This window comes from Rattus rattus, chromosome 1, assembly GCF_011064425.1.
Source record: "Rattus rattus isolate New Zealand chromosome 1, Rrattus_CSIRO_v1, whole genome shotgun sequence".
NCBI lineage: Eukaryota > Metazoa > Chordata > Mammalia > Rodentia > Muridae > Rattus > Rattus rattus.
In genome coordinates, this window is record NC_046154.1 from 212,066,894 (window position 1) to 212,083,145 (window position 16,252).

Genomic DNA, 16,252 nt, shown 5'->3' on the forward strand with positions numbered 1-16,252 from the left:
CGCGCAGCTGTGGGCGGGGCTAGCCCGGCTGGGCGGGGCTAAACTGGCTAAACTCTGCTTGTTCTCCTTCACGCGGCTTTGCCAGGACTGTGCCTTCTCCGCTACAGGTCCCGGGCTCCAGTTCCGGAAGTGGGTTCGCATCGTGCGGTTCCGGGCCCCGGACCGTGACTGTAGCCACGGTGGCGGCCACTACATCACGCCCCACGCCGGCGGCGCTGGACGCCGTAGTGTCGACGAGCCCGGAGCCCATGACAAGCCAGGGCCAGTCGGCGGCCGGGTCGGCGGCATGGAGCGCAGTGTTCCGCCACGTCCGATACGAGAACCTGGTGGCTGGCGTGAGTGGCGGGGTCTTGTCCAACCTGGCGCTGCACCCGCTCGACCTCGTAAAGATCCGCTTCGCTGGTAAGAACCTGCCCACTCCCGGGGCTGCTTCGCTTGGTGCCAGCCCCAGCGAAGCACTAAACACCCAAAGGAAACATTGGTCTCTCCAGACTCAGTACTACAAGGGGGAGGGCCCCGAAGATGATGTTGTGTGCCCTGTGTTACCTGGAACTAGGATTTAGGAAGGGAGTCCCGGCTTTCCCAGTGTCCTGTAACCCTAAAGGATAGAGAAAGTGGGTGAAGTTTGAGAGAAAGGAGGTTGTCACATTTGACCCTCATGTTCACGAGTTCACTTTTAGGAGTAATTTGAAGTCTTAGGGCAGCCACGTGTTTGTATAAAGTCAAATGAAAGTGCAAACGTTTGAGCTGGAGCATTGTCCCCAGTCGGAGGATAAGGTCTTAGTTTGGGATTAAAATATTCTCAAAGGTTTTTTTAGTTTGAAGTATTTATAATATGCATTGTCTGGTGAAGGTAGGAGGAGCTTTTGCACTCTGAATAACTAAGAGTTAATTAAGTGGAAATTAGCACGGCATTTTAGGAATTAATACCAAGTTTAGTTTCAAAGGTGATCCTTGGTAAGTAACTAGAAATCATTTCTGTTATTTCATTTATTGCAAGCTAAATTCTTCCTTGAAAATCAAATCTTTAGAAACAGCTTTAGTAGAGTATTCTAATTTCATTCAATTTACTTGATGTGTGTGTCTTACTGTTTGAACAATGGTGTTTGCTAACAAGTACCAACAGTTTCTTACTGTTAGAAAACTAAAAAATGTAATTAGTCTTTATAAAAGGATTCTATACAACATGAAATCAAGAGTTATGTAGAATAAATCCAAAAACAAAACAAGAGTAAAAATAGACAGTATAAAAAGACTAAAGAAAACTAGGGCTAGGGAGATGGTTTGGCACTCCCATGGCACCCACATTGGGTTCTCAGCACCCACTTTGAGCAGGTAGCTCACAGCTGTCTAACTCCAGCTTCAGGGAAACCCAACACCTCTGGCCTCTGCTAGCACATGCAATACGTACCCAGGGACACATACAGCATGTAAAGTAACAAAGAGACACATACAACATGTAAAGTAATAAAGGCACACATACAACATGTAAAGTAATAAAGGGACACATACAACATGTAAAGTAATAAAGCACATATTTACAAAATAAACATAGGTGCTTGTATGTGTCTGCAAAGGTCCCGTATTAAAGTTCTCAACAGGATTAATATTGTGGCAGTCAGAGTGAGACAAGAAGATATTCTGTGGTGGAGACTGTGATACCTGTGAAGAGTGTCCTAGAAAAGATACTGCAGAGACATAATTCCGTGGAGTTGCTGTAATAGTTATAAACATTGACAACTAATTTTGATTGAACGTGTACTAGGAATTTATTATTCCCTTTACATAGATGATAGTGATGGGGTTGAGTGAGTTGTCCAAGATAGTAAATAGCAATCTGAGTTTTGAGTTTAGCAGTTTCACTCTGAAACTGCCCTGCACTACCCACTCCCCACAGCACCTGTGAATCCCTGCTGACAGTGTCTTGAACTTCTTGAGATATTGGTCTGTGTCTTGGTGTCCCTCTTACACAGACAGTCTCCTCTAGGAGCAGAAGGTGGGGGGCTGAGACTTTTATTAAGGAATAGGGTTGGCCAGATTGGTTTTTGGACAGTGCTATGGAGCTGACTAGGCTTGAGGGAAGGGAATTCTTGGTACCTGAGAAGAGTATTGGAAACTTGTAGGGTAGATAAGGCAGTTAGTAACAGGATAAGGGATTAAGATAAGATAGTAATCCCTAATTGAAGTCCTTCCCACATCAGAGCAAGCCTGTGTTTGACTGAATGCTGATAGGAAGGAGAACTGAGGAAGATAAACAATGAAAAGTTGAGTCGGCTTTTTAGTTAGGGCTGTGATAAAACACTGTGAGGAAAGCACCTTGGGGAGGAAAGGGTTCATTCCTTATAGCTTTATCTACCATCCATCATCCAACAAAGTCAGGTCAGAAACTCAGTAGCAACCTAGAGGAGGAGCTGATGCAGAGGCCATGGAGGGGTACTGCTTCCTGGCTTGCCCCTTGTGGCTTGCTCACCCGCTTTCTTGTACAACTAAGATTTCCTGAAGTGGGGCAGGATTGAGGGGCTGCATCCCCACCTCCATACTGTGGGCTGGGCTCATCCCCACCATTAGTCAAGAAAGTGTTCTACAGACTTGCCTACAGGCCATCTGGAAGAAGGCATTTTCTCAATTGAGGTTCCACTTCCGGAATAACACTGGCTGTGCCAAGCTGACACAAAACTAACCAATACAGTTGTCAATAGGCGTTGGTACTGAATAATGCCTACATTTTTCTGCTTTCATATAATTAAGCCGTCTAGCGGTGGTGAGGAAGGTTAACCCTGAATGCATGTGCTATAAAACCAAACAATTCATTGACTCCCAAGTAAACTGGAGCTCCACTGTTGACTGTTAGGTGAGAAGGGTGAAGGAACTCATTAGGCTTCATGTGGGAAGGGAGGTGCCCATTGTGAGTTGGTCCTAAGAAAAATGACAGGGATGCAGAATTTGCCCTGGCAAAGCTGTGGTACTCTGCACTGAAACACAAAGTGGCCCAGACAGATGCCTTTGGAAGAGGTTGGGTACGGGCAGTGAATGAGCTCAGTGGCTGAATGATACCTTAGGTTGGAGCACCTGTAGGTCTTAAGCTCAAAACCTAGTATCACAAAAAAAAGGAGAGACAAACTCCACATAAAGCACAAGGGAAGGGAATTTGTTAACTAAGAAACAAGCTCTTCAGGTGTGATCAAGAAAAGGAAGGTAGAGTGGCAGGCATGTGAGGCACTTTGTCCTGGGATGGTGGGACTACACAGTTTTTAAAGCCAGTGTATTGTTGTCATTCTCAAAAAGAATTTAAAAATTAATGTCTCCTGTCTTGGCTCCTCCAATACACCAACTTTTTTCTTAAGTCACAATCTCTGGTGTGAGATCACTGCTTTCATGAACTGCCTCAGGTCATTTAGACTAAAAGCTCACTGTGCATATAATTTCAGGTCTTCATCTTTTGTTTTCTCTGGCTTCAATTCACGCTATCTGAGCACACCACAATTTCCTTTTGTGGGGAGGGGGGGAGCAAACACGTATGTATGTAGATAATGAAATGTTTTGCCTTGGTAGTAGGGCAGTTACCATATTTCTCTTTTGTTGAGCCCAGACCTAGCCAAGGCTGGTCGTTGGCATTTTTTATATTAGAAAAAGAAAGGAGCCATTTCCTTTCTCAAAAAAAGTATGTGATTATTTTTCCCACCACTATCCTCTCAAAAGATGTTCTATCTAGCTATAAACCTTTTTCACCTTCTGAAGACCAGTGCCTAATCATTCTTATCTATTATTCACACAGTCATTACTAAGATTAACTCCTTAAAACAGTAAAGCAAGCATTCGTTTATGGCCATGGAAGTCAGGGGTATTTGTCCTTTGTTTCACAATTGAATTGTGAGCTTATTATTGAGAGAAAACTGGAAAGATGCCCAGAACAAGAAAATCTGTACAGAGTGAGAAGCACAAAACCCAAGGGGCACATCAGAAGCGGGTATGCTGCAAAATGCCTCTCCTAGACAAATGGCCCTGCTATCTGAAGGTTTGTGTTTTGTGTAAACCTTACAAAATTTAGGATAATATACCCACTTTACAAAGGAGAACGCTGAAGCTCAGAGAGGGTAAGATCATGAAATTAATAAAGGAAATTTGATATGCAACCCAGACCTCTCCTGAAGCTCAGTGCACTTTAATCTCATTCCGTAGTGTAATGTTGACAGGTTGATGATGAAAGAAACGGACTGTTCCACCTTTGCATGGCACTGCTAAACAGCAATGACCTTCTTTGCCAGGCTCTATTCAATGCAGTAGGAAGTGGGGGACGAAGAACTGGACATGCTTACATGTAAGACTATAGTTTGTATGAACTCTTTTGGAAGGTACTTTTCACTGTGTTTTTAAATTATTATTTATACTCTTTAACCCATATCACTCCCTTTCTAATGGCTAATGTTAAAGAATTAATAAGAATCTATATAAATCACTTTACAGCTATTAAAGAACTTCTAACTAGTAAAAAGATGAGCAGACCAGACAGAGGGAACAAGACTTACAAAAGAAGGTAGTGGGAGAGAAGGCTGAAATAGAAACAGTACAAAAGCCAAGTGGTGGTGGCACTCTCTTTAATGTAGTACTCACTGGTGTAGGCCAGCCTGGTGTACAAAGTAAGTTCCAGGAGAGCCAGGGGTACAGAGAAACCTCTCTCCAAACCTCAAAAAAAAGAAAGAAAAGAAAAAGTATAATGATGCAATATAAAAGGGCTGTGATGAGACCCTGTTTACATATTAAACCTAAAATATGGATTTAAAAGATGAGAAGCAGTTCAGTGTGAGAAGGGAGAGTGAGTGGAGAAGTGACTTAAGAGCCTCATGGTCTCAGCATCTTACTTGTGGAAGTTTACCAGCAAGGAGAAATGCTTGCAAAGCCTAGAGTAGAGAAGAAAGGAGCCTGCAGAAGTATATAAAATAAACTTTGTATTGTGGAGCTTTATAATGCGGAATGTGGTTTTATATTCTGGTGTCATGTGCATGATGTGGAATGTTCTCTGATACTCAGATACTTAATATTCTACGTCCAGGATTAAGTGACCTCTGAAAACAACAAAGCAATTGTTAAGACTGCATTGTTCCATATTGTTTTCCTACAGCCTGTTCACAGACCTGTTAAGTAGCCTTTATTTCCCTAAATTATCTTATTTCAAATGTATTTTTCATTTCCTACAGAAGCAAAATAAAAAGAAATGCCAAATATAGCCAGGCATAGTGGCACTCTGTACTTCACAATACTACTGCTGCTTAATAACAGACAGCAACACTTCCTGAGATGCAGGCAGGGCCAGGAGAGCTTTATGTGGTAGAATAAAGAGATATAAAGGACTTTTTAAAAAAAAAGATTGTTTACTAAAAAGGGAAGGACGAGTATGGCGACTGGTCCTTGGTGGTGTGAGCCCTGCTGTAGACAGTGGTGCCGTATTGTTGAGCCATTAGGGACCCAGAATGAGAAGAGTGTGGGGAAGGATGGAGGACACTAGCTCAGCTTTAGAAAACAGTGTTCACATGCAGCACTTGGGGACTGTACATTCTGACTGAGGTGTGTATTGTTGGTAAAGGAAATGTCCAGGGGTGGGCTGCCTTCCTCAGCTCCCTTCTCTGCTGCCCCTCAGACCATGCTGATATTCTTGATAGAGTTGAAGCAGCTGACTAGGGTTTGTTTGTTTTTCTATTTATTGTATTGTATATGTCTGGGTGTTTTGCCTGAATGAATGCGGATGTACCAGTTGCATAGCTGGTACCTGCAGAATTCACAAGAGGGTGTTAGACCCTGGAACTGGAATTACCACCGTGTGGGTGCTGGGAGTCACACCCAGGTCCTCTACAAGAGCTGTCATTCCAAACCACTGAACTGTTCCCCTACACTCTGAATAATAGTTTCAAATATTTGAGTTCATAATCTTGAGTATCTGTAACAAACATACAAGTGTTTTGGGTTATTTAAAGGCTACTTCCTAAAATATTAGGGGTTTTAGTATGCTCTGGCTGAATACTTTGGTAAGTTGACAGATGTACTAATTAAAAAATACAAATATCCTAAAACAATTTCCTTTACCTGACATTTTCTTGGTGAATGTTTTTCCTTTATGGATCTCATTGTGTGCTGTGTCTATGTGTGGTTCGTGGCCAGCAGCCCTTCTCACCTGTATGCTCTTCAATGCAGTGAGTGATGGACTGGAAGTAAGACCAAAATATAAAGGAATTTTACATTGCTTGGCTACCATTTGGAAAGTCGATGGACTACGTGGACTTTATCAAGGAGTAACCCCGAATGTGTGGGGTGCCGGTTTATCCTGGGGACTCTACTTTTTCTTGTGAGTAGATCTGGGGGAGTTTACAGTATTGAAGAGGATCCTTGTTTTAATGATTTCTGCTTACCACTTTTTTATAACATGCATAACTGATGAGTCATTTAATCAATTTTTTTTTCGATCGGAAGGATTGGGAAGCAGAAAAACTTGTTAATTCCTGTGTGCCAACTGTTACAGAGATAGTGCTAACTCTTTGTAACTCATGGTGACACTGTACCACTTCAGGAATTCCAAGGGACCATATTAGTATTCTTGAGCACTTTTTTTAACAGCCAGAATAGATTAGAAAAAGGTGACTAAACCAGTTGTTTGTTAGTGGTTTTGTAAGTGTTACAGTAGGAACCTGAAACTGGTTTTTAAGATAAATCTCACAATTTCAGTCTGTAAATTCAATCCTATAAAATGAACTACTGTTGTCATGTATAAGAGATTAGTTCCAGAATATCCCCAAAGTAGAAAATGTCTGTGGAATTGAAGTATCATAACATAGTTATATATTTATCCTCAGCTAGAATAACAGAAATCCCAGATTGTTTGAGATGGCTTAGAGAAGTGCATTTGATGCATAATAAAGTTTAAATCAGAAGGGGATAGAGCTAGGAGCACCTGTAAGCACATATATCAGAGATCTCTGTTGGGAAGAGAAAGCAATGACCTGTTCCTAGAAGAGCTTGAGGTACACTCCTCAGCTTTTTTTTTCCCACCCCAACATCTTCATAACTTAATGACCTGTTAGACACCATTGCGATTTGGAATAACTCCTACTGCATCCCTTAAAGGAGCTGCTGAAGCTCTGAGCAGGTCCACTCCCCTTACTGAGTATGAAAGAACGTAGTCCAGAGCACCATGACCCCGCAGTTGTGAAGCACATGCTGCCACTGTCGAGCGTGCTGCTGGCAGGACCCTGTGTCTCAGTCACTGTTCTACTGCTGTGAAGAGACCACATCAGCGCTTACTCTATACAGAAAGCATTTACTCTATACAGAACTCAAAGTGTGTGTGTGTGTGTGTGTGTGTGTGTGTGTGTGTGTGTGTGTGTGTGTGTGTGTGTGTGTGAGAGAGAGAGAGAGAGAGAGAGAGAGAGAGAGAGAGATATAATATATATATATCCTCAAGAGGACATGCTGTGTGTAATAAGAATTTCTTACAATAGAACAGTTTGCTTCATGTTAAAATATTATGGGTAACGTTTGAAAAGTTTCCCTAATCAAAGTCTTTCAAGAGGAAAGTGGGAACTGGGCCTGATGCTACACCTCAGATCTCAGCACTCGGTAGATGGGTGCAGAGAGATCTGGATTTCAGTGTCACCTGTTACTCATAGTGAGTATGGGGCCAGTCTGGGTCATAGAAGACCTGCCTCTTAAAAACACAACAGGGACTGGAGAGCCGACTCAGCTGCCGCTCTAGAGAATCAGGCTGGTTTTCTCACCCTGCATTAAACTGCTTACAGCAACTGTAACCCCAGCTCCAGCTTCTGGGGGTACACATATAAGTAAATACACATAGTAGAAATTGTATTTACAAAACAACAAAAACAGACCTGCTTTATGTTTCCTGCTCAGAAACATCTTGTGGCTGTGCTTTTGCCAAACGAGACCCAAATCTCAGGCTGCCTGCCCTGTAGCTGCTTTTCCCTCACCGTGTTGTCCACTCTTCCTGTCACTCCCCATGTGTATCTCTTCCCTGTTGAAACTGAACCTGTCTCAATACCCAGGTCAGTGCCACTTCTACATAGGCACTTCTGGGATCTCCCTCTCTTGGGCAGTTTCTAAATGCCTTAGGACACTGTGGCCTACTAGTTACTGTTAGAATGCTAGAGTCCTTGTCAATCTATCAAAGGGGTCTGGTGCATGTTCGCCTCTTACCCATCAGAAATCAGCACAGCATCTCCTTCTCCTTCTAGTTTCTTTGTGCTGCTGTCAATTGTTGAAATGTCAGGAGCCATCTAGGAGAGGCTAAGGCTAGCAGGTGACTTCCTGGAGGTGGCCCATCTTTTTGCATGACCTTCAATGGCTGAGCTCTGAGAGGCAAGGTCCCAAGAGACTTCATCTCAGGGTTGCTTCTTACAGATGATAGGCTTTTTCCTGTCACTGTTACATAGTCCAGTGATTCCTGGGCATTAGTCCACCCTATTGGGCAGATTTTCTATAGATCTACAAAGATGTACCATTATATAGTAATGCTGTATTGACAGATTGATGATTTCATAATTCCTGATAATGATTTTATAGAATTCCTGATTTGATTCACATAATTTTAGAAAATTTTAAGACTTTTTTTGTTGTTTTACCAGAAAGATATAATAAAGTTAGAATCAAGAATAAAATGTACCACTCCTCACAGAAAATAGTAAGTAAAGGCTGCATAATTAGGGATACAGTGAGCTTTCACAATTACACTAAAAAGAGAAATAGGCTTGGGACAAATTTGTGATCAAGGAAAAACATTTATTCTAGGTCAGGTCTAAGGATGAAAGCACAGGTGTGCACTGTGATAAAGCGAGGCCATGTGAAACTGCTGCTTTGAACTTATAATGAACTTGTAGAACGAAAGACTGTCTTGAACTTAATTATCAACATCCTTGTGTAACTAACTCCTCCTTTGTGTAACATTTATCTATGAGAGAGTTTTCTAAAGAACTTTTGTCTAAGAAGGTATAAGAAGGCCAGAGAGAGGGAATAAAGTGTGGCATCTAGGGCTCTGCCCACCCACCAAGTGTGTGTGTGTGTGTGTGTGTGTGTGTGTGTGTGTGTGTGTGTGTGTGTGTGTGTGTGTGTGTGAATGAGAGAGACAGAGAGAGAGGAAGAGAGAGAAAGAGAGAGACTGTGCATATTACTTGTATAAAAGATTTTAATTTTTTTCTTTTCTCTCTGTCCATGAAATGTTAATGAGTTCTAAGCCTCTCACCTGGCCAGAGGGGTCCTTGAGCTGGAGAGAAAGGAAACCAGTGCTGATTAGCACAAAATAGTAAGAAAAGGTTACAGAAAAACCCAGTGCTCATTAAAGCACAAATAGTAAGATTACAAAGCCGGGGATCATCATCATCAGTCTGTGACCTTTGTCCAAGGTAGTGTCCCACCCATACAGGTCCCCTAAAGCTGGAGCAGGCCCCTGGCCCCAGAGGAGTGATTAGAACGTTTCGCATATATGTTGCTAGGCATACTGTTGTGTGGGGAGGGTGGTATAATCCCACAGTGAGCCATTCCTGGCATATCCATTCTTTTTTTTTTTTTTCTTTTTTCTTTTTTTTCGGTGCTGGGGACCGAACCCAGGGCTTTGCGGTTGCTAGGCAAACGCTCTACCACTGAGTCAAATCTCCAACCCCTGGCATATCCATTCTTAAGCCTTAATTTGTGTTTGCATTGACTTTTGCTTTGCAGATTATGCTTTTAAATGTACTGTTGCTTTATGACTCATGTTCAGATTAAACTTGGTCTGTGTTTAATACTTGTAGTTACAATGCCATCAAATCGTATAAGACAGAGGGAAGAGCTGAACAGTTAGAGCCATTAGAGTACCTCATCTCAGCTGCTGAGGCCGGTAAGGCAATAATATATATCATCTTCCTTGGGCAGCGATGGGATGCTTGAGTGTGTAAGCACAGGCCTCCCTCTGACCCAGATTGGGCTTGTGACCTTTTGCCTCCACGGTTGATTTGTCTTTTCTTAAAAAACTTCTCCTAATTCCCTGGTAAACATTAGAGGTTTAAATGTGCTCATCTAATCATATGAAGTTAGGAATGTCTAGACTAAGCTGATTGGGTGGGGCTGGGGAGGTGGCCAAGCACTTAAAAACACCGGCTGCTCTTCAGAGGACCCAGGTTAGATCCTAGCACCGTGTGGTGGCTTGGCCATCTGTAACGGCACCCTCTTCCGACCTCTGAGAGCACTCTATGTACACATGCTGCACATGCATATATATACAGGAAAAACACTCACATACATAAAGTAATTTTTGAAAAATTATTCTTAAGAGATGATTTAGTTATGATGTTTTCAAGTCATGTAACTTAGTAACTTTATTCTCTTACTCCTGTATGTGTGCCATCAAGGAAAAACAGTGAGACTGAATTTTCATAAAACCTATTTTGATCCATTGTATACCTTGGTTTGTTCATGTTACCACTTCTTTTAAAGCTTTTAAGAACTGTCTTAATTTTCAGATACTTAGCCATATGCAGAGACCCAAGTCATGATAGAATTTGATATTTATTTACTAAAAAATTTCTCAGGAAGCTCAACAAATGAAAAATTTAACCAGATGTATTTTTCGGTAGGGGAGGGGGTTAGTCAATTTTGGTTGGTTGGTCGGTTGGTTGGTTGGTTGGTCGGTTGGTTGGTTGGTTTGCTTTATAAGGTAGAATCACATATAAGATGCCCAGGCTGGCCTTGCAGTGATCTTCCTGATGCCCCCTTCCAGCTGCTGGGGTGTCCCTCGTGTGTCACCAGATGAGATTGTTAGCAGAATGATCACTTCTACAAAGATTGTTAGACTTTTGAAGGGATCTGAGGAGGACCGTGACAGATCTTGGGTGGACACAGATGTACACATGCAGCTTGAGGAACCACACTCCTGCTTCTTTCTCCCCTCTGTTTAACGGGTGACTCCTAAGACCTAGTCTCTGTCCAGGCTGCATGGTTAGGAGTGTAAAGAGCTTTGCTCTGTCCTTAAAAAGAAACTATTTTACATTTATCTCTTAATTTACCTCTTACTATCCACAGGAGGAACTTTTTTGACCATCAAAAATGAAATTTTCCTTGTGACTCTTGGGTAGTACCTAAGCGCTCACATCTCCCTAGCCCAGATAGAGCCTCCTGTGCTCAACTGATTGGAGGAATAGCATTGCCCCCATTTTATTAATTAAATTTAATGTCCTACTTATGCCCAATGATTGTGTCGTTGTTGTTGTTTTATTTTTATTTTTATGACAGGGATTCACTCTGTAGCTTGGGATGTCATAGAACTCTGTGGCCCAGACTGGCCTTCAACTCAGAGATCCGCCTGCCTCTGCCTCCTAAGTTCTGGGATTAAAGGTGTGCATCACCACGCCTGGCCACACCCCAGATCTTGATCAAGTGGACCTTTTTTATGCTTATGTGTACACTTTTGAAAAAAATGTTCTTTATCTAATGAACTGTTCTTAATTTCAATTTCTTGAAACAGTACCTTTTTGCTAATCAGTCTTTAAATATGATTTTAGGAGCCATGACTCTCTGCATTACAAACCCATTATGGGTGACGAAAACTCGCCTTATGTTACAGTATGGTGGTGTTGTTAACCCTTCACAGAGACAGTATAAAGGAATGTTTGATGCACTTGTGAAGATATATAAATATGAAGGTGTGCGTGGATTGTACAAGGTAACAAACTATGAATATATTTTGAATACTGGAAATTGCAATTGATACTAGCTTTTGGTTTTGCTTATGCCTTGTTTGTGAGACAAAGTCTTGCTAGATAGCCCAGGCTAGTCTTCAACTCTCAATCTTCCTATCCAAGACTCCAGAATACTGAGATGATAAACATGTTTCACCATACTGGTGTCTTCTTGTCTCGTAAACCATCTCCTTTTTCCCTTCTACACATGACCTGTATTGGTCCTAAAAAGACCACACATATTCAGGAAATAATTGGGTAAAACAGAAGTCTTCTTTATAATACTGAAATTGTACTTTAAGCTGTGCTTCTTAATTATCGTGTCTTTGTTGGTGTAAACCTTTGTCAGGTTTCTTTCCAGTGAGCCATGCAGTTAGATCACCCTTTTCTTGTTGTATCCCCTGGAAGTTGTCTTTGATAACACATGAAGAAAAGATCAGTGAGTCTTAACAGGATCTTATTTTTATTCACTGTAAATACACATGAATTTAAAAATAATAACCGAAAGAAAAATCCAGCACCTTGCCTGGTGTTTGTTTTTTTCAGTGCTGGGAGTTGAATGCAGTGTATTTAAATTTTCTTTAAATACACTGTTCTTAAGACCTATGTCATGTATATCTACATACATACATATATAATCTCACACACACATATATGTATGTGTTAAATGTATATGCTTATATTTAATATATAATAATATAAGCATAATGTGTTAAATATGACTTATTAAAATCTAGTTTAAAATATGTTTTAGGTGAACAGGTGAAGATACATGAAGTAATATGAAAATATTTTAAGTACATCTGTCATAGAAGGCTGTTTAATTTTGCTTCTCTTCATCTTCATCTTTCCTTCAGGGATTTGTCCCTGGGCTGTTTGGAACATCACATGGTGCCCTTCAGTTTATGGCATATGAAGTGCTAAAGTTGAAGTACAACAAACACATCAATAAATTACCGGAAGCCCAGCTGGTAAGATAATTATTTTAAAGTGACAGCATTTACTTTTGTGGGCACTAGACAGGTAGAGGTTTTTACAATGTGTTTACTTTGAAAATATTGCTATCATAATAAATAGTCTGTCACTAATTTAACAGCTAAATATCTTATAAGCTAATGGCACAGATGTTAACTAGAACCCCATTTAAATAGACCTCGTGTTAAAGAGAGAACTATTTTTTTAGATTATTCTCTATCTATTTTTTGCTTTTAAAGAGATCCTGCTTATGTTCTCATTTCAGAGCACAGCAGAATACATCTCTGTTGCAGCACTATCCAAAATATTTGCCGTGGCAGCAACATACCCGTATCAGGTTGTGAGAGCCCGTCTTCAGGACCAGCATGTGTCTTATGGCGGTGTAACCGATGTGATCACAAAGACGTGGAGGTGAGAGCGTGTGCGAGGAACATCAGAGCTGCACCAGAATTACTTGCATGCCCAGACTATCCACTCCATACTAGTTTCTAGGACTGGCCAGCCTGCTGTGACAGATGTTTGGCTGTCCTTGCTTTCCTGTGTACTGTATATGACGTGGTAAAATAGTGTCTCTGAAGCCTGACTGCCTCGTTTGTCAAATAAGACTGCTCGGCTCACAGAGTTGTTGTTGTTGTTAAAAAAAATGTGAAACACAAATAAGTGCTTTGAAAAGATATCAGCACAGAATTGAAGTCTCAAAATATTTGATTGACATTGGATATAAGTAGCAGAAAGCTAGTTAAATACATTTGAAAAGCCCGTATCAACAGGAAGAGATTATGCATGAGAATAATTAAATTATAGGTAGACTTCCCGTGCATTTCCCTTTCATTCTAAAAGTCCTGAAGAGACTGTGCATGAATTTAGTTTACTTTAAGAAATACTGTTTGAAGTAGGAGCAGGGGCTGACTCTGACTACATTGCCTACCTTTGGATCCCTTTCCCCTGTCTGGGCTGCCTTGTTTAGCCTCAATAGGAGATGAGCCTAGTCTTAGTGCAACTTGCTTGATATGCCAAGGTTGGTTGGTATCATGGGAGGCCTGCCCTTTTCTGAAGAGAAATGGAGGAAGAGCGGATGTGGGGTAAGAATTAGGAGAGAGGAAGGAGGGAGACTGCAGTGGGAATATAAAGTTAATTATTTTTTAAAAAAGAGATTCTGGAAATCTGTATATTAACTTACTAGGCCTTATTCCCTATTTTAGGTATTAAGGAAATAAAATTTTATTTTCATATGAGCTGTATTTAGTGTTGTGTACCACTTGCATCAATTATGAGATCCAGGACATACTGACTGCAAACAAGCATGTTTGTTTGAGATGGTCTTGGGAATACAGCTCTCATTAGCATGGTGCTTAGTGTCTAGTCAGGCTGACCTCACAGACTTTACACTTGGAAAATCCTCCTGCCCCATCTCCCTCCTGAGTACTAGGATTAGAGGCCGGAACCACCACACCTATACCTGGCTGCCATGAGAGACAGTCAAGTTAGATCTGTTACACCTCCAGCTTCGTCATTCACTTAAAAACATTTGAATGCACCACTAAAAATGCAGTACAGCACAGTTTGGTTTTGAGGTGTCATTGTTCCTATAAAGATCTATAAACAGCTCATAAATTATATTCCTTCAAGGCATTGTACACCTGGTTCAAACCCACCTGTGAGTAGGGTGAGGCTGGCCTGCTCCTTCCGTGCTCTATACTAATGAAGTGTTGGTATATTCACACTGGCTGCTTAGAATATAAGTGTATCTCTTCCTCCTTTAAAGGAAAGAAGGCATCGGTGGATTTTACAAAGGAATCGCCCCCAATCTGATTAGAGTGACTCCAGCCTGCTGCATCACCTTTGTGGTTTATGAAAATATCTCTCACTTTTTATATGACCTTAGAGAAAAGAAAGTGAGCTAAAAGAAGATCCCAGTGTATGTGCTTGAAGCAGCAGCAAACTCCTTTGTGTCTGAAACACAAAGCTCGGAAGAGTCCTGCAGAGCAACATAGCTCATAATCGCATGTCTGTGGTAGAAGTCACAGGACTGCTAAGTCATCTTGACGTTTCTGCTCTTTGCTTCTCCATATGTGTGGAACATGGCTGCCTCTCCCTGGAGTGGGTACTATCTGATAATGTTGAAACTGATAGCCACTGTGAAAATGTACAAGATCTTCCATTTTGTTGTTCAAGTAGACGCTAATTTGCAATATTTATAAATAATTTAATGAATGTTCTTTTTTTTTTTCTGAACTCTCTTGCCTGGATTGGCTTTAAAACTGACCATGTGCAATAGCGAGGAACTGGCTTCTTACAAGAATGACTATATTTCAAGGGTAAATTAAACCTGGAGACTTATAAATAAGGTGTTACCCAAGTCTAGCCCATTCTGAATGGGGATATTTTTGTTAGAAAAAGTCTATTATAAATGTGCTTAGTGTTAATCCAGCTGGAACACACCAAGTACAGAAATTGGAGAAGTCATATATTTCTCTGAGAAACATCAGGTACCTTCTGCTGTTCCATTGCTTAATTATTTACAGTGAGGTTCTAGACCCAGACCTTATATTTTGGCCCTAAACACTTATGTGTGGTTAGGATGTATGCAATCTGAACTTCCAGCATCCAGTGAAACCGTCATTTAGCATGTGCGGCTACAGATCACTCATGAGGAATCCTGGCTCATGTTTCACAGAGATGGAATGTTTGCTGTGAGTTTGAAAAACTGAATAGAAGTAAACATTCCATTTTCCCTTAATTTTTAGATTTATGGTTCCAGTTTCCAAATGTGTCTACATTGGTTGCTCAGATTCAGGTTGAAATACAGATTACATACATGTGTTTGTGGCCATTACTGGTTTGATTTCTGTGTCACTGTAGATCTCCAGGTGAAAGGCATCCCTGAAGGACGCTGGACTGACACTGACTCCTCTGTGCAGCTGGCAGTGCTGTGGCACCAGCACCTGTTGTTTGTAAAAAAAAATCTTTATGATCAAAGCTGTATTTAAAAGGTTCTTTGAAAATAAGCCTATTTTTTATATTTTGGAAATGGAATTGTTTTTAAAATAAAAAGTGAAAAGATAATTTATATTAACAAGAATGGTATTTGGTATACTATCCTTTACCTTTATTTTTTTAACTATGTTTATTCAGCAAAAAATGATACATTTTAAAATCATGATATACTGTAACAAAAAGCAAGTTTTTCAGCATTTACAAATTCCTGCCATGTAACTGTGAGATTCAGGGACAATAAATCAGTATTCCCAGGGATTCTTGGAAATTTCAAAATTACTATTTTAAATACAGTCATGCCTAAATCTATACTTTATTTGGGTATCTCAAGTTTTTGTTACAGAATAAAACACACTGAATTTAGTGTAAGTTAGTTACTTACACTAGTGAGTAAATACTTAGCAGTTTACAAAGAACTACATCCTATAGGAATATTTAAGCAATGAGAAACATAGTTTGTAATTCAGATCTCCCAGGTAAATAACTTTAGAATGTTTTATAAATTATGCGTTTTATAGTTCTGGATTATACTATAACTTGCATGGGATTTGTCCTGATACTAACATCTG

The 16,252-nt window shown here is 40.7% G+C and overlaps 1 protein-coding gene across 1 annotated transcript; it reads left to right on the plus strand.

Moving 5' to 3' along the window:
* Positions 1 to 78: 78 nt before the first annotated feature.
* Positions 79 to 15,748, plus strand: Slc25a32 (solute carrier family 25 member 32). Its single transcript, XM_032914591.1, has 7 exons — positions 79 to 402; positions 6,187 to 6,337; positions 9,789 to 9,874; positions 11,535 to 11,695; positions 12,569 to 12,682; positions 12,952 to 13,097; positions 14,452 to 15,748. Exons 1-7 carry the CDS (start codon positions 249 to 251, stop codon positions 14,588 to 14,590), a joined length of 951 nt encoding a protein of 316 aa, XP_032770482.1. The 5' UTR covers positions 79 to 248; the 3' UTR covers positions 14,591 to 15,748.
* The last annotated feature ends 504 nt before the right edge of the window (positions 15,749 to 16,252 follow it).